Source organism: Delphinus delphis, chromosome 9 (genome assembly GCF_949987515.2).
Source record: "Delphinus delphis chromosome 9, mDelDel1.2, whole genome shotgun sequence".
NCBI classification, from domain to species: Eukaryota; Metazoa; Chordata; class Mammalia; order Artiodactyla; family Delphinidae; genus Delphinus; species Delphinus delphis.
The window spans coordinates 95,277,989-95,296,174 of NC_082691.1; the positions used below are offsets into that span (position 1 = coordinate 95,277,989).

The following is an 18,186-nucleotide window of genomic DNA, read 5'->3' on the forward strand; positions in this document are numbered from 1 at the left end:
TGCACTAATACCTCTGAATGTCTTTTTATTATCGTTCGGTTAAAGTAATGCAAAAGTGTGAGACTCTGTTGGGTAAACTTTGAAGATCACTCACATCCAATGAGCATTCGGGTTATCAGTCACCACTGGTGTACAAATCAGTTGCAAACTAGGTTTGTCTTTCAAACAAACCAGTCCTGTAGGTTTACTCTAGAAGTTTCTAAACAGAAAAAAAAAAAAATTGGGCATTTGACACTTTTATAGGCCAAAATGTTTGGAGACCACACTCCAGCTTTTGGGAAGACTGCCCCTAGAGGCCACGGAGCCTGGAGACAGTTCAGGGACATGCCAGGGACCCTGTGAGCTTGTGCATCTGGAGCTATAACTCATGTCTTGGAATAAGAGATCTGGGGGCTCAGCAAGTTGCTTTTTTGCTTTTTACTAGAATTCTTATCACTGAAATTACTTATAAAGCTCTTTGTTTATAATAACATTAGCTTGCATTAGCCATTCTAAAGGGAAATAAAAAAGAAGAAAATTGCACATCGTTGGGGAGTGACAGATGTTGGAGAGAGAAAAACCCAAGAAGGAGGCAAAAACAGAAAAACAAAACAAAAGAAAACCAGAACCAGTTAAAAAGCCATCTCAAATCACCTGGAGTTTTCTACTCAGGATCTTTTTTTTTTTAACATCTTTATTGGAGTATAATTGCTTTACAATGGTGTGTTAGTTTCTGCTTTATAACAAAGTGAATCAGTTATACATATACATATGTTCCCATATCTCTTCCTTCTTGCGTCTCCCTCCCTCCCATCCTCCCTATCCCACCCCTCTAGGTGGTCACAAAGCACTGAGCTGATCTCCCTGTGCTATGCGGCTGCTTCCCACTAGCTCTCTATTTTACGTTTGGTAGTGTATATATGTCCATGCCACTCTCTTTGGCTCCAAATTTACATTGTAGATGGTTGTGTCCCAACATAATGACTTCTGTGAGCTACAGACTTTGTTAGGTCCTGCCCTTCAGCACAGAGCAAATTTAAATACTATGATTTTTTATTCACTTATTCTAAAACACTTCTAAGCACCTAATGTGTGCCAGGCACTGAACAAATTTTAGAAAGGATTTATGTCCAACTTTAAGAAGGATCTTATTACTTTGTTTTCTAATAGCTGCAGATGGCAGCATCACTTAACAATGCATTCTGTGCTATCCACCTGCTGTTAAAATTTAGTTTGATAACATAGGAGATTACGATACAGGGCAAATTGTCATCACAAATTTAAACACCTTTGCCTCCAGGGTACAAGGGAGCTTTCTTTGAAGACCAGATCCCTCTCAAATATTAACGAAGAAAAACTAATTACATAAGCCTCAGACAACAAAAACTTAATTTCATATTATAGGCACCTAATGGGTGGTATAAAAAATGAGCTATGTCAGACAATAGAAAGGAATAGAGATTTTTTTTGCTATAATGTCAATATATGATGAATTGCAAATTTCTATTAGAACTTCTGGGTTTTATAAAGTTACTTCTATGTTTTGGTTTGATTGATACTTTTATTTTTAACATAATTTAATCATACGCTTTTTTAAAAAGTTTCCAATATACCCATAGCTTTCTGACAATCAAATTATTACTATATCTAGGATCATGAGTTATATAATATTGCATATAAAGCCAGGTTTCTCCACAAAAGTCTTTCAAGGTCTTGGGGAGAACTGATTTGGAAATGAAGGCAATTCTCTACCACTGAGTTTCAGAGCAAAGAGAAGAAACAGATAAACTCACCAATGTGAGTGGACTTATTATTTGGATGTCCAAACGCAGAATCCCTCAACAGCATTAGGCTTATTAATTGACTCAGATATTGAGAGTAAACAAGCCCCTTGCCCAGTGGGGACTAGTTCAGTCGCCTTTGTCTGTCTTTATATCACTCATTCAGCCAATTCATTAAAGCCTGTTTCTGCTAATGAGTTTCATTGTTCTGTTTATTGTGCTTGTTGGCTCATAGACCTCTTTCACAATTTTCCAGGATTTCTGAATGCTCCTTAAGTACCAGTTTTGACCAGCCCATTTGCAGCTAGTACTTTAATAAAGGTGTCGGGAATAAATGAAGAACGTAGAAGGATGTGGGACAGGGTAATATGGGGAGCTGGGGGTCAGGGAATAAGCCAGACTCCCCCGATACTTGTGTTCTTTGAAAGAGCCAGCAGGTGGTAGCAACACTTCGCAGCAAGGCCTCAGCTCAGTGCTGTTAGGACCGGAACAATAGAACCCCAATCCTGTCCCGGGTTTGAGAGGAGGCTACGGGTGGGCAGAAACCTTTTTTCCTCGCGGCGCCCCCTCCGTTCCTCAACCCTTCCAGGCACCCGCTGCGAGTACCTTCCACCGCCTCTCATCCGTGTGGGGAATTTCTCTCTGGGGAGCGGGCGAGGCAAGAGGCTCCCAGAGGTCCAGCGACTTGCCCGGCAGTGTAAGTTCCTGGCACCGACCTCGGGGCTTCCCCTTTGAGACCCAGGCTTCCCTGCCCTTCGGAGAGGAGGGAGGGAGGGCGGGTGGAGTCAGAAGCCCCAGCTGAGCAAGATCCAGCGTCTCCAACGCGGAGCACAGCTGAAGGCTAGATCCGAGCCCCTTTCGTACCCTGACTGCCTATCCACCCCCAGCCCACCTCCGCACCCTCTAAATTCTCAGTTTGTCTTTCCCTCCACCCCCTTCTCCTTCTTTTCTCTTTTTCTCAGCTCACGCCCACCTTAGTTCAAATCTGAGTGGGAACTAAAACAGCGGGTTTAGTTCCTGGAGTTGAAGCAGAAAAGCAGGGGAGGCGAGGGGGCGCGGGTGCCCCTGCCCTGCCCTGGGTACCAGTGGCGCAGCTCTCCAAGCGCCGGAGCCCGCACCCGCCCCGGGGGCTTTAAACGGAGCTCCCGGCCGCCCGGCGGGCCGCCTCCCCCAGCCCGGCCCGCACGCCATCCTCCGCGCCCACGTCCCCTGGCCCGGCGGACGGGCAGGCCCCGGGCGAGCCCCGCGCGCCGGGGCCGCGGAGCGGGCGCCGCGTACTCGCCGCCGAGGCCGAGAGGGCGGGCTGGGTTCCCCGGAAGAGGGGAGAGGGAGGGCGGCCGAAGGGGCCGGAGAGGGGGCGGGCCGGGCGGGGAGGGACGCGGAGGGGGCGGGCCGGGCTGCGCTCGCTTCGGCCGCCGCTCGGGAGCAGAGCAGCGGGCGGCGGGACCCGCGACCCAGCGCGGCGCCGGCGAGCGCGACGCGGGCCCCTCACGGTCCCCGGCGCCCCGCCTCCGGAGCAGCCCCTGCCGCCGCGCGGACCCGCGCCGCGGAGAAGGTTGGTCCCTGCACCCGAGCGGAGAGGCGGGCGGCCCCGGTGAGCGCCCGGAGCCCCGGCTCCAGCGCGGGGCCTCGAGGGGTGCAGACCTGCTGAGCCTGCGGCCGGCGCGAAGGTGAGCCCGGGGGTCGCAGGCGGCGTGGGGGGCCGGGGGCCTGCGTGCCTGGGGACAGGAATTCGGGTTTGCAGAAGTAAAGGGGCCCTCCAGACAGGGCCTCTGCAGAGCCGGGGGTCCTCGTGGGGGAGTGCTGAGTCTCCGTCCCCAAAGCGAGAGCGGGCTTCGGGAGGGGTGCGGACCCGGCCAGCCTGGCTCCCACCCCACCCCCGCCTGTAACGAGCCGTCAGTGACACCCCGATAAGCCTGCTGCTGCGATCCCCCACGGTGTTTCCAGAGACACTCGGTTGGCTCGGATATAGGGGTTCCTGATCTAGGGGTCCTGGAAGAGGCCGGGCTCCCAGCCTCATGAAGGGGATTGCCCACCCCTCCGACTCCAGGGGCATGTCTCCAATCCCGGCGGAGCTGGGAGGGGCAAGGAGGTGGACCGCACTCCTGCCCTCAGCTCCCCACAGCCTATCCTGCTCCCGCGGCCCCATCACCACCCAGAAGCCCTGGAGTGGAGGGAAGGCTTGGTTCCATGGTCCGCAGCCCTGACGCCCAAATTACAGCCAAAGTCTATTGCTTGCTGCTGCCCCAGCTCCACCCGCTCGCTTTACATGTGGGTGCGTGGCCCTGCCTGCCCGACACCCCGACCCACCAGTCTTGGCTGTCTGGCCCCCTCTCTCCTCCCATCCCTGGGGGAGCTGGCAGGGGCCCAGCATAGCCGATGTTGTAATGTCCCTGGCAGTGCCCAGGGAGAGAAGTGGTTGGGCCTGTTCCCAGTCAGTTAACCCCGGGCCCTGTGCCCGCCCAGGGAACTTGACTCAGGCTCTAGAAGGAGAGATGCCCGTTTAGTGGGAAAGGAGCTGTGGGAAGCTGGCAGTCCAGGGAAACTGCCCAAGTGATGGGCACTGGGGCTCTGAGACTTGCCAGGTGCTGTTCAGAGGGGCCGCTTGGCTCTTTCAGGGCAATGCACATTTTTTATTGCAGGAAGATTAGGGTGCGGGCTCCTATGTACGTACCTGCCTAGTGACCTGGGGAAGAGGACTCCTTTAGAGTCTGTCGGTTCCTTCAGGGCACGAGAAGATGGCAGGCAAGGGCCTCTCTGTCATCAGAATGCCAGGGAGCAACAGGCAGTGATGGGCTGAGCAGAGGACCGGCAGGACCATCCCTCCTCCGGGCAGGGCCAGATGCTCTCCCAGCGGATCACCATCTCCAGAGCTGGGCCCTTGGCCTTGTGTCCCCACCAGGTGGAATGGAGATGCTTGGGTTTGGGGGGCTTTGAGCCTGAGGTTTCCCTTTCTCTACTTCCCTGCGTACCTTCCTCTCCCAGCCCAGGTGTTTCCACAGGAACAACTCCCGGGGCAGAGAGAGGTTGACAACTAGGGGTGGAGTAGGGACAGACCCAGGGTGAGGGGGAAGGGCTCATGGGCATATGCCAGCAGCGTGAGGACCACTGGGGATGTGCAGGGATGTGCCTGCTGCCACACACACACACACACACACACACACACACATACACACAACACACACACACACACACACACACACACACCCCCAGCGCATACTCTCCTGCTCCCCTCCCATGTCACCTTATATACACTCTCCCTTACACACTCTCACACTTGCTCTCACGGGCACCGGTCCTGGCACTCATGGGCTTTCTTCCACAATCTTCCACTTACTCATCTCTCCTGTATATGCAGCAACTGCTCCAACACCCTCCCTGAGGCCCTTTACCAGGACCATGCATGTCCCCCCATCATGCACAGCCAGAGTGGCTCGTTCTAAGTGGCTGTCTGGCTAGACCCAGACACCGCCTGCATCTTAAAAGCCTCCCCCAGCTCCACAGCCAGCCGGGGAGTGGGAGGCACATTTGTCTGCCTCTGCGTGCTCTGGGGGACATTCTTCGGGGCTGGAGGCCTCCAGGGACATAGCACCGTCCTCTGCTGGGACAGTGTGCTAGCCAGTGTGTCCTAGCCAATCCGCACGTTGGCTTCTCCAGCCAGGGCAGCAGGGGCTAGAAGCGCCGGAGGAAAGCTACCTCTCACTGTCTGCTCTGGATGCCTCCTTAAAGGCCTCTGGGATCCTTTTCAGGGCGGGTGGCCAGATCTCAAAGAGACCTACCGAGACCAAGGTAGAGATTAAGGGGTAGAGGCAGCAGCATTAAGCTGAGCAAGGATTATACTGGAATTTCCTGGGCATTTAACAGCTGCAGAACAGGACAGACGACAGGGCCTGTGGTGCTGACCCCTCCCACGCTGACCCTGCAGCTAACAGGTGTGAGACACACCAGCCACTTAAAACCATTGGCCTCTTTGCCCTTGGGACCTTCCCTCGCCCTGCTGGCCCTTGCAGGCTGCTCTGCTTCCCTGTCGGGGCTCACTTTGCGGTGATGCCCCATGTGCGTTCCGAGTGTATAGACCTCTCGGTCCCCCTCTTTCTCTTTGAAGTTGCAGGCCTTTGCTTACAGGATGCGTGACATCCTGTAAGAAAAGCATGGCATGATCAGTGGGACAGTTTGAACTTCTTGGGAGATAAGCTTAAAGGCTATCCAGGGATAGAAGTTATTTTGCTTTTATTGTTGACATTATTTCACTCATTCATTGCCAGGTCCTGCTGCCTCTCCCTCTCTGCTTTCTTCTTACAGATGAAAATTTCTACATGTTTTGAAACTTAGAGGGCACAGGGCAGGGAGGATAAATTGTAAACATGCTATACTAGTCTAAGTTTTATAAATATTTTCCTTTTTTGTCTAGATTCTAATTATGAGATTTTCATTATAAAAATAAGATATGCTCATTGTAACAAGAAAAACAATTCAAGTATGTATAAGAGACAGTTAATAACTGCTCCCCCATGCTCCTACAGTAACCAATTTTACTGGCCCAATATATCTTTTGCCATAACCTTCGTCCAAGCTCACTGGGCTTAGATTATTTAATTTTTAAAAATTCGCTTTATGGATCGAGGTGCATAAATTATATTTAAGTCAGCTTGGTTTGTTCATAAATTATCATATTTAGCATTTTAATTTGAGCGCAGTAAACTTTTTAAATTCTTACAGATTTACTCATTTATTTTTAAATCTTTCACTTTTATAGACAACAGAACTCATAAGCTATGATTTAGAAGCTAAAATTCTACACATCTTTAATCTTTGCCATTTTGTGAAAACAAAATGTAATCCTGATGCCTATGAAACTGTCATGTTTTTGTAAACTAAAGAAATGTAGCAGGCTTGTGGCTCTCGTGTCCCTACTGTATCAAAAAGATATAAAATGGTATAACCAGAAGAGGAACTGAGAAAAAAAACAATCTGGTCATAGAATGCAATTTTTATCACAAGAAACTTTGTCTCATCAGTCTCATTTTCTGAGCTATCATTTTACATCCACATTTCTGCTGCTCCTGGTGTTTTATATTTTTAAAACCAATACACATCTGAAATGTGAATGTTTTCCTGATGGAGATCAGTTTTCTGCTTTTTCAAGGGTTAGAGGATTTCTAAACCGTGACCGATTCCTTTCATGAGCTGGAGGAGATAGAGGAATCTCAAGCAGGCCACAGGGAAGAGGGTGAGGGGCCTGGCCTTACGGAGGCCTGTCTCTGTCTGTGTGGCAGCAGGGATGTGATTGGCTGCTCCCAGGGCGCACTCCTGGACCAAACGCGGAAAGATCTCCTCGTCCTCAGCCTCAGTTGAAGGCACCTTTGAAAATCAGGTTCTGAGTCCTGCTTGTTTCGTATTCTAGGCATGGGATGGAGCTGCGTGTTGTCACTTATATTTCTGCCTTTGAATCTTGTTTCAAAAGAATCTGCAGTGGCAGGAATTAGTTGACAAAAATTTCTTCCGTGTCTTAATAAAGTTCCCTCTATCCTTATTTTTATCCTTACCATAGAGGTACACTCAGTTTCTTTTTATACATTAAAAAATAAAAGACTTGGACTTATCTACTTTGTTTGATACGTAAGAACTGACCTAACTTCCTAGTCTCACTCAGCAACAGTTTTTTTCTGAGGAAACTTATTTTTAACCTTCAGTCTTCTGGATCTGGATCTAAAAGAGGTCCTCATCAAACAGCAAAAGTACACTTCTGGGTACTTGAAGGTCCTCAACCATTTCTTTTTAATGAATGTCTTTGTTGTTTGTAAAATTTCAAAAAATGACTTGTGGCAATCTACATGTGATGTCTCCACTTTATTCTTTTCTTCCTGATTCCTTTTGACGACAGAAACTGAATGGATTTAGCGTGTTTTATCATTGCTTCTGCTCTTCTCTGGATCTTCTGGAGAGAGGCTAGCTTCATGTTGTCATCAAGATGCATACTAAGGCTATGCGCACACGCCCTATTGTAGCCACAAGCCACCGTGTTACTTGTATTGTGGGTCCTCAAAGCAAATGCTTGGCCATTCATCTTCTAGACTGTTCCATACTGCACAGCTGATATGATCTGCAGGGCATCCTTTTCTCTCATGTTTTGCTGTCTCTCAAAAACAATTCACTGGGCTATTCCAAAGTGTTCATTATTCCTTCTCCATGATGATTTGTCTAGTTATAAGTTTAAGAAGACATGGTACTTATAGTTTCTTCTTTGTACAGATTCCAGAATCCATCCATGTTCTAACTGAAAGAGGCTATTTTAAAGACTGTCTGCTGGGCAAATGGTGTTATAGCCTTCATTGTTTAAAGACGTTCTGCTGGCATTTTCAGTTCTTGATAACAGCCTTCCTAAAGACTCTGTGACCATTTGTCAGAGAAATGGTTGAGGACCTTCAAGTACCCAGAAGTGTACTTCTGCTGTTTGATGAGGACCTCTTTTTGGTTCGGATCCAGAAGACCGAAGGTTATAAATAAGTTTCTTCAGACAGAATCTGGTCTGTCTGGTGTGTCAAGCATGCCTCCAAATTAAGTCACTGAGAGTTGGGGCGGGGTGTATGTCTACAACATGAATTACTTTAGGGTAGTCTTTAAACAGCCGTTGATGATGGGACAGTGCTTTTTATTTTCCCATCTCCTGGTTCTTCTTGAAACATTTATTTTATATGTGAATGATTCTAGTAGCATTTGGGACAGGATTTGCAAAGAACCTCTGTTTCTTAGGAATAATTTGCCCTATGGAAATGCTTCTTTTTCCCCCCAGCTTTACTGAGATACAATTGACATATAATATTGTGTAAGGTTACAACTTACAATTGTGTAAGATGTACAACGTGAAGATTTGGCAAATGCTCCTTCCTTGCCTCCGTAGGCTATAAATTGAACTCTCTGTTTCTCATATAGGGTTCTAGAGGCATGAAAGGTAAATTTCAGTGGCTACTTGGCAGACATCCATGTCTGCCCTTGCAGATGCAGAAATGGTGTCTTTTCATGAAAACCACCTGGAGATAACGCTGATGGCTTCAGCTTACAGCATAGCCAGCCTACACTGAAAAAATTAGATGAACAGAAATCAAATCATGATTCTCATATTTATCAAAATTAAATGCAGTTTAATTGCTTAGTTTCAGCTTCAGTGTGAAATGTGTAATTTTTAGGTTCCAACTTCCGATTGACTTTTTTTTTTTACTCTCAAACTCGTGTCTTTTGAGAAGCATGCCTCTTGTTTTCTTCTCAAGAGAAATAAATGACGTCTACTGTCCATGCAACTCACAGACTTTTGAGACTCAGTCACAAGGAGAGACGTAGCTCACCACTAACCCTAGACCAACCAGCAAAGAAAGGTCTGAGCCTGCTCGTCTTCACCGTGACCCTGGAGGCAGCCAGGGCTCCTGGGCACGTGCTTGTGAGCCGCAGCGCTGCGCTTCTTAAGGCTCGGGAATGTTTTACATAAAAGCGTGAAATCATTTGGAGAGCATGAACACTATTTTGATTCATTTTATTAAACAGTTATTATTTATGGATTTGAATGAAATTTTAATGATTTCATTGAAAAATAATATGTATGCAAGATTTTTAATATATAAAAATTTAAGGGGATATGTAAGTGTCTCTTGCACTAGCCCCCATCCTCTCCCTCTCCCCTTCTTCCCAGGTTTTGTCTACCTTTCTTAAAGATCCTTACATACATATGTATATGCAGGTCCTTCTTAAGTTACCCATCAGTCGGGAGCATACCGTATATGGCTCTGCAACGGACTATGTACTTTCACTTGGAAATTATTTTCATATCAGTGTATGAACACTAGCCCTTATTCCTTCTGAATATTATGCCATAACTTTTTAACCATCTTCCTATTGCTGAACAGTTACTTTACAGTCTTTTCCCTTACAAGCAAGGCTGCAGTAAATATTCTTGTTCGAACATCTGTGCAAAAGGATCCAAGTAGACGATACCTGAAGGACAGATTCTTAGAAGTGAAGCTGCTGGATAGACAGCACCAACTGTCCTTCTAAGAGGATACACCAACCTGAGCCTGTATGCGCAATGAACGCGAGAGAGCCTATTTCTCATACCTTCCCCACCCAGGCATTGTTAATCTCATAGAACAAAATGGCATTGCACTGTTGTTTCAACATGCCTCCCTTTCGCTGTGAGCAAACTAGGGAGCGTCTGTCTTTTCATATACGTGAGGCATACATTTAGTTTTCCGAAAGCCAGAGGAAAAATGTGCCCCTTGTGGAGAGAGGACCTTGGTTCATAAAATGTAGGTATGCCAGACCTACATAGCTCTATCCCTTCTCTGTCCTGGCTCCTTTATCAGATGGAATCTTTCCGCCTATGTTCTTTTCTGCATCTGCTCTCACACCCTCCCTCCCGTCATACCCCTCAGCTCTCCTTCTTCAGTCCCTCTCGCTTCACTGCCTCTCTGAAATGTCTAGAGTATCCGAGTCTGATGGGGGTTGGGAGGTGTTGGGCAGGGGGAACCGTGTGTCCCCAGGGAAGGAGTAGCTTCTAACTCGCCTGCTTTTAATGAGAAGAATCTTCTGATTTTCTATGCAGGGTGGCCGTAGGAGGAAGGGAGGAGAGTACATGAAGAGAAAGAACTTGAAGAGCTCCTTCCAGAAGCAAAGGGGTAAGACTGGCCCAGAACTACCCGGTGCTCTAAAGGGGAGGGCCACGAGAAACAGATGCTCAGAGGTGGGTCACCTGTGGAGCGGAGTGGGTGACCGGGCACATGGTCCTCTAAGATGGTGGACTTGACACAGGTCAGGAGAGAGTCAGCCTCCTGCCGGCCCTCACCCATGCTTGGTGCCGGGGCACTTTGCGGGCTACAGGGGGAGACCCAGGGCCAGCTCTGAAGCGATGCGATTCCCTCCCACCGGCCTCCTCTGGTCCTTTGTGTCTCCCTAGGAAGCCAGCTTGGCTGCAGACCCCAGTCTACGAAGCAGCAGCCCCACCTGGGAGCGGGGTGGCGGCCAGAGCAATGGTGGGAGCCCTGAAGATGCCTCATGGCTGCTGAGCGGGCTGCCCCGTCAGGGAGCAGGGCGGCGGGCATGCTGTGTGGCCTGTGGGTCCTGGTGCTGGTATCCTCAGTCCTGGCTCTGGAAGGTAAGGGGGAGGGGAGACGGGAGAACCCCCCCACCCCGACCTGCCAGGGGAGAGCCAGCACTGATGGGAAGTGGGAAAGATTCAGAAGAGGCAGGAAAGGATGAAGACACCTGAAGGGGGAAGGGAAGGGGGCGGGTTTCAGAGAAAGGCTCCCGACAGACAGCTGTGCTCCTTAGTGAATTCAAGGAGCCGGGCAGTTCTCTTTTTCCTAATGGGAATGGGGTGGGGTGAGACCTGCTGGCTGAAGGCCTGCTAACCGCGTGCCCCTTCTTATCACTGGGCAGAGGTATTGCTGGACACCACTGGAGAGACATCTGAGATTGGCTGGCTCACCTACCCACCAGGTGGGGTGAGTGTCACACTTTCATTGTGAACCCAACGCCCCCCCCCCCCCCATCGTGTTGACAAGATGCCTGCCCGCCAGAGGAGCAGGACTTCCGGGTATCCTCAGCTGCTTTGCATGTCGTTAATGCTAAGTTTCACCTGGAGGGATATGCCCCCGCCTCCCTGCGCCTTTCCAGCCTGGAGCAGCTAATGCCCTTTGTGGTCCTCCCTGCAGTGGGACGAAGTGAGTGTTCTGGATGACCAGCAACGCCTGACTCGGACCTTCGAGGCATGCCACGTGGCCGGGGCCCCTCCCGGCCCCGGGCAGGACAACTGGCTACAGACACACTTTGTGGAGCGGCGAGGGGCCCAGAGAGCGCACATCCGGCTGCACTTCTCCGTGCGGGCCTGCTCCAGCCTGGGCGTGGCGGGGGGCACCTGCCGGGAGACCTTCACGCTTTACTACCGCCAGGCCGAGGAGCCCGACAGCTCCGACAGCATCTCCTCCTGGCACCTCAAACGCTGGACCAAGGTGGACACGATCGCGGCGGATGAGAGTTTCCCCGCCTCCTCAGCGTGGGCGGTCGGCCCGCGCGGGGCGGGGCAGCGGGCGGGGCTCCAGCTGAACGTTAAGGAGCGGAGCTTCGGGCCCTTGACCCAGCGGGGCTTCTACGTGGCCTTCCAGGACACCGGGGCCTGCCTGGCCCTCGTGGCGGTCAGGCTCTTCTCCTACGCCTGCCCCTCCATGGTCCGCGCCTTCGCCACCTTTCCTGAGACGCAGGCCAGTGGGGCCGGGGGGGCCTCCCTGGTGGCGGCCGTGGGCACCTGTGTGGCGCACGCAGAGCCCGAGGAGGATGGAGGAGGGGCCCAGGCAGGAGGCAGCCCTCCCAGGCTGCACTGTAACGGGGAGGGCAAGTGGATGGTAGCCGTCGGGGGCTGCCGCTGCCAGCCCGGGCACGAGCCGGCTCGCGGAGACAAGGCCTGCCAAGGTGAGACCCCGCGCCCTTGCACTCGCCCCCCACCTTTGGGATCCTCTCCTGAACGAGCCCACACTTCATTTTGTCCCCAGAAGGCCCGGAATAAGTTATCTTAGGAAAGGACGCCTGTTTTCTCCAGATTTATTTCCTAAAGCGCACAGCCTTGCTCTCAGCAGCCCATCTGAGCCTTCCACAGCGATTGCTGGGGGTCCTACGGCTGCAGGCCTAAGAAGGGATGGAGATGAAAGGACTTAAGCTCCTAGGCTGTCTTGGAATGGGGTCCTTTGTCCGCATTTGCCAGCTAGCTGGGGGTGGTTCACCCCAGGGCCAGGTGACCAGGAGGCAGGTACAAGGCCGTGGATACAGCTGTAAAGGATGATTCTGCGGCAGAGGGAGGATATGCGGTCGAGCCAGGCGGCTGCATCTGGCGCCTGCTCTGCTGTAGCCCCGACCACACCTCACTCTTTCCGTCAATGGAAACGTGATCCCGTGCCAGCAAAAAGGCAGAAGTAACGTCTGGCTGAGGGAGGGAGAGAGGGGAGAGAGGGTGACGGGGAGATAGATCTCGGAAGGCTGGGAGGATGGCTGTGTGCGGGTGTGGGGGGCTCAGGAGGGGATGGACGGGGGGGCCTGAGGCCTCTACCCTCCTCTGCCCCTCAGCCTGCCCCAGGGGGTCCTACAAGGCCTCGGCTGGGAATGCCCCCTGCTCACCGTGCCCTGCCCGCAGCCTCGCCCCTGACCCTGCGGCCCCTGCGTGCCCCTGCCTGGAGGGCTTCTACCGGGCCAGCTCCGACCCCCCAGAGGCCCCCTGCACTGGTGAGTTCCCCCACTCCTCCCCCGACCCCGGCCCCAGGGATGGGCGTGGGATGGGAGTGGGACCAGGAGAGGGAGAGCCTGGAGGGCAACACGGGGCAGCTGGGGTTGAGCCTGGAGGGCAACGCGGGGCAGCAGGGGTTGAGCCTGGAGGGCAACGAGGGGCAGCTGGTTTGCATTTGCAGTGACTTCTTTCTCCTGTGTCCTTGCTTTTCTTCCCCGCCTCCTTCCCCGCCTCCTTCCCCCACCTCGCCCACCTCCTTCCTCTCTCGCCCCATCTGCCTTCTCTGCTTTCCCCTGCTTTCTGTCTCCTCCCTCCGGGCCGTCCTCCCTCCCCTGCCTCCTTCCTTCCCCAATCACCCCCGCCCCACGACTCCCGTCTTCCGGGCCCTTCCCTGCCCTGCACGCGCCCTCCCCAGCGCCCCCGTCGGCCCCTCAGGAGCTGTGGTTTGAGGTGCAGGGCTCTGCGCTCATGCTGCACTGGCGCCTGCCTCAGGAGCTGGGGGGACGCGGGGACCTGCTCTTCAACGTCGTGTGCAAGGAGTGCGGAGCGGGCGGCAAGGGCGCTTGTCGCCGCTGCAGGGATGAGGTGCATTTCGACCCCCGCCAGAGGGGCCTGACTGAGAGCCGCGTGCTCGTTGGGGGGCTCCGGGCACACGTGCCCTACATCTTGGAGGTGCAGGCCGTCAACGGGGTGTCGGAGCTCAGCCCCGACCCTCCCCAGGCTGCAGCCATCAATGTCAGCACCAGCTACGCAGGTGAGCCTCGCCCTCCCCTGAGCTGCCAGTCACCTCCCTAGAAGCCTCTCCCGCTCTCCCGACCCTGGAGGCCGCCGCTAACCCCCCACTCCAGTTCCCTCCGCAGTCCCTGCTGTGCACCAGGTGAGCCGGGCCTCCAGCAGCATCACCGTGTCCTGGCCACAGCCCGACCAGACCAACGGGAACATCCTGGACTATCAGCTCCGCTACTATGACCAGGTGGGGAGCAGAGGGGCGCCCGGCGGGGGTGGTGGGAGCCGGAAGTGCTCCGCAGCGGGGCTGGAGGTGGGGAGACGGGAGGCGCCTCGGAGCCCTGCCGCAGGGGCTGCGAGGGGCGTGGGTAGGAGCAGGGGGCGAGGGGCCCCCACAGCTGGCAGGGAGTGAGCGGCTGTCACCCCCAGGCAGAAGATGAATCCCACTCCTTCATCCTGACCAGCGAGACCAACACGGCCACCGTGACCCAGCTGAGCCCTGGCCACATCTATGGCTTCCAGGTGCGGGCACGGACGGCCGCAGGCCACGGCCCGTACGGGGGCAAGGTCTACTTCCAGACGCTGCCTCAAGGTGAGAGGAGGTCTGGATGGGGCGGGGGCGGCCCAAGGCATAGTGAGGAGGGGTCCAGGAACCATCCAGGCCTTGAACCTTCACCCCAAACCCTCCAGGCCGGGAGAGTGGCTGCCCACGGACCTTCGGGGCTGTGTGGGGAAGTGGGTGCTCGCGGGGCGGTGTGTGAGATCTCTCACACCTGTGACTCTGGGTGGCTGGTTCTCCAGGTGAGCTGTCCGCCCAGCTTCCTGAGAGACTATCCTTGGTGGTTGGGTCCATCCTGGGGGCGCTGGCCTTCCTCCTGCTGGCGGCCATCACCGTGCTGGCTCTCGTCTTCCAGAGGTGAGTCTCTCCCCGCCATGGCCCAGCACTGTACTCTCCAAAGCTCGGTCCCAAGCCCTGATGGCCCCGAGGTTCCCTGCAGAAGCGCCCAGGAGTGTCCTCCGCCATCACCCAGCCCCCGCCCTGGGGCCCAGCTCCTTTGAGCCACTGATCCCTGGCAGGACCTTGGCCTTCATGGGCAGACTGGGGAGGAAACGGGAGAAGGGAGTGTGATTGCAGGACTCTGGTTTGTCCCCCAGGAAGCGGCGTGGAACTGGCTACACGGAGCAGCTGCAGCAGTACAGCAGCCCAGGTGTGGGTGTGGCTGGGATGGGATGGGATGGGATGGGGGCTGGGAGGGCACCAGGCAAGGCTGGGCCCCCCAGGGTTGAGGGCAGCTCCTGGGCACCGTCTTCGGCAGTGAGAGAGCGTGCCTGGGGTGCGTGGGCCGCCCGCCTGCACACCTCCTCGTAATGGACCCCGTGTGCCTGCAGGGCTCGGGGTGAAGTACTACGTCGACCCCTCCACCTACGAGGACCCCTGCCAGGCCATCCGAGAATTCGCACGGGAGGTCGATCCCACGTACATGAAGATCGAGGAGGTCATTGGAGCAGGTATGGCAGAGGGAGGGCACGGAAGGGGTCCCAGCAGGGTCCCTCCTAAACAGGGCAGGACACTGAGTCCTGCCTGGAGACCCCCCAGCCTACACCTGCTCTCCCAGGCTCCTTCGGGGAGGTGCGCCGGGGCCGCCTGCAGCCCCGGGGACGGCGGGAGCAGGCCGTGGCCATCCAGGCCCTGTGGAGCGGAGGCGCCGAGAGCCTGCAGATGGCCTTCCTAGGCCAGGCCGCAGTGCTGGGCCAGTTTCAGCACCCCAATATCCTGCGGCTGGAGGGCGTGGTCACCAAGAGCCGGCCCCTCATGGTGGTGACGGAGCTCATGGAGCTGGGCCCCCTGGACAGCTTCCTGAGGGTCAGTCAGGCTGGTGGCAAGGTGTGGGGGGCGGCTCGGGCCGGGAAGGTGGGCAGTTCTCAACTGTCCGGGAGGCAGAGCCCTGTCTATGTGTTCACTCCCTGCTGCCCCACCTCCAGGGTCTCCGTCCTTCATTCCCAGACCGTTCGCTGATCCCCAGGTCCCTTTGCCTTTTGGTGCCAGTGTCTCTGCGTGATGTGCCGAGGTCCCCCACCCCTTGGCTGACCTCTGCCCCCCCATCCCACAGCAGCGGGAGGGCCAGTTCAGCAGCCTGCAGCTGGTGGCCATGCAGCGGGGCGTGGCCGCCGCCATGCACTACCTGTCCAGCTTCGCCTTCGTCCACCGTGCACTCTCTGCCCACAGTGTGCTGGTGAACAGCCACCTAGTGTGCAAAGTGGCTCGTCTTGGCCACAGTCCTCAGGTGAGAGCACAGCCTTGGGGCCCCGCATCCCTCAGGGGGGGCCGGAGGCTGAGCTGGAACTGGGGCGGTGGATGCCTCAGGTGGTGTATCTTAGTGTCTGAAGGGGCAGAGCTCACCTGTGGGATGGAGGGATTTCAGGGACTGAGGACACTGGGGAAGAAAGGGGACTGGGAGGGTGGGAGTCCTAGAACCACCTCCTGCCCTTCCCTAACGCTGACGAGTGTCAGAGCCGCTGGGTACAGGTCGTGAACACGCCACCCTCGAGCTCTGTGACTTTGCACAAGTTTGTACTTCTGGATGCTTCAGGCTTTGCATCTGCAAAATGAAGATAACGGCGTCTATGCTCCAGGGTTGTTGTGGGATTAAACGAGAGGCTTGATGTGAAACCCCTGACGCATATCTGAGCAGGTAGTAGCTGATCAATAGCCAGGACCACCGCTCTGATTATTGCTGTTGTTACTTTCAACCCCACCCCTCAGGGCCCAAGCTGTATGCTTCGCTGGGCAGCCCCAGAGGTCATTGCACACGGGAAACATACAACATCCAGCGACGTCTGGAGCTTTGGGATAGTGATGTGGGAAGTGATGAGTTACGGAGAACGGCCCTACTGGGACATGCGTGACCAGGAGGTGAGCTCTTGACCTAGACACTGCCGATTCCCCACCGCTATCCCTCCAGCCCACCAGCCTTCACAGACTCACACATTCGAAGCCCTCCATTCGTGGCTCTCATTTTCCATATCTTTTAAGTTCCTTTCCAACCTCATGGTTACCTGACAATACATTCCTTTCCACTAGCGATAGCCTCCGAGCACCATGTGCTTCCTCTAACCCCCAGGTACTAAATGCAATAGAGCAGGAGTTCCGGCTGCCCCCGCCTCCAGGCTGTCCGCCTGGACTACACCTGCTTATGCTGGACACTTGGCAGAAGGATCGTACCCAGCGACCTCACTTTGACCAGCTGGTGGCTGCGTTTGACAAGATGATCCGCAAGCCAGACACTCTGCAGGGAGCAGAGCACTCCGGCGGGAGCCCCAGGGACAGGTCTGGAGCTTGGGACTAAAGCATGGGAAAGCCAGGGAGGGATGAGGCAAACCAAAAAGAAAACTGAGGTGAAGGGGCCTAGGATGAAGAGGGGACAGTGACCTGCCTGCCCCTCCCCCTCAGACCTTCCCAGGCCCTTCTGAACCCCGTGGCCCTGGACTTTCCCTCTCTGGACTCCCCCCAGGCCTGGCTCTCGGCCATCGGCCTGGAGTGCTACCAGGACAGCTTCTCCCAGTCTGGCCTCCACACCTTCAGTGACGTGGCTCAGCTCAGCCTGGAGTAAGCAGGGAGAAGTGGGGGAGGGGAGCCCAGGCCCCAGGGCAGGGGTGGCGCCTGGGATCTTGGAGACACTGGCCCCGATTTAATCCACTCCTTCCCCACCAGAGACCTGCCAACCCTGGGCATCACCCTGGCCGGCCACCAGAAGAAGCTGCTACACCACATTCAGCTCCTACAGCAGCACCTGAGGCCGCCGGGCTCTGTGGAGGTCTGAGCCCCGGGCAGAGAGCTGTGAACTGAGAACGCCCGTGGCCCAGTCCTGGACGCAGGTCCAAGGAGGACATGGGAGATGTGGCCACCGTGAGAAGCGCCCGCCTGCCACGCTAACCCCGAGCCTGGGGACGCCTCACTCCCTGGTCCTCTGCCCCTCCACCGCCCTCCCCCACATTAAAGGGAAAGAAGGGATTTTTTGCAAGTTGGAGGTGTGGTGAGGCCTCGGTCTGCAGGGAAGGGGTGGGAAGGCCTTGGAGCAGAGAGGCAGGGCCAGGAAGACCACACCGCAGAGGAGGGTGCACAAGGACAGCAGGAAGGACTTTATTGGAAGGTAGGAGGTGGCTTCCCCACCAGGCGGTACCCATTCCCTCATTACACCTTTCCCCAGCCTCCTCCACTGTCTGCAGCTGTGACACCGGGGTGGAGACCAGTGCCCGAGGCAGCAAGCCTTTCTTAAAGTGCTTGGCTCAGAGAGTGCAGCCGCCAGGGTGGTTGAAGCTGAGTCCTTATTCGCGCTGGGCCCTGTGCTTCCCATGAGGCGTGGGCCTGCTCCTTGGTTTCCCTTTATTGTGTTCTACCCGCTGGACCTGGCAGATGAGAGGTCTAGGCTTTGCTTCTTG

At 54.8% G+C, this 18,186-nt stretch overlaps 1 protein-coding gene across 3 annotated transcripts; it reads left to right on the forward strand.

Annotated features, from left to right (window-relative positions):
- Window positions 1-3,178: 3,178 nt before the first annotated feature.
- EPHB6 (EPH receptor B6) lies at window positions 3,179-18,186 on the forward strand. 3 transcript variants are annotated; one of them, XM_060021028.1, is made up of 18 exons: window positions 3,179-3,430; window positions 10,354-10,426; window positions 10,705-10,902; window positions 11,187-11,251; window positions 11,462-12,215; window positions 12,864-13,019; window positions 13,436-13,774; window positions 13,869-13,993; window positions 14,176-14,338; window positions 14,548-14,662; window positions 14,902-14,954; window positions 15,136-15,255; window positions 15,363-15,610; window positions 15,858-16,031; window positions 16,511-16,660; window positions 16,869-17,074; window positions 17,259-17,353; window positions 17,459-18,186. In XM_060021028.1, the coding sequence occupies exons 3-18, from the start codon at window positions 10,803-10,805 to the stop codon at window positions 17,539-17,541; spliced, it is 2,946 nt and encodes a 981-aa protein (XP_059877011.1). In that variant the 5' UTR covers window positions 3,179-3,430; window positions 10,354-10,426; window positions 10,705-10,802; the 3' UTR covers window positions 17,542-18,186. The 3 variants fall into 3 exon arrangements, with proteins under 3 accessions (XP_059877011.1, XP_059877013.1, XP_059877010.1); XM_060021027.1 differs by having other exon boundaries at window positions 3,181-3,430; window positions 17,198-17,353; window positions 17,459-17,993; XM_060021030.1 differs by lacking the exon at window positions 17,259-17,353.

Coding starts and splice junctions, on each gene's coding strand:
- EPHB6 (XM_060021027.1), top strand. CDS start 10,803: ATGGCTGCTGAGCGGGCTGCCCCGTCAGGGAGCAGGGCGGCGGGCATG. Junction 10,903..11,186: donor CTCAGTCCTGGCTCTGGAAG/GTAAGGGGGAGG, acceptor ATCACTGGGCAG/AGGTATTGCTGGACACCACT. Junction 15,256..15,362: donor CGAGGAGGTCATTGGAGCAG/GTATGGCAGAGG, acceptor CTGCTCTCCCAG/GCTCCTTCGGGGAGGTGCGC.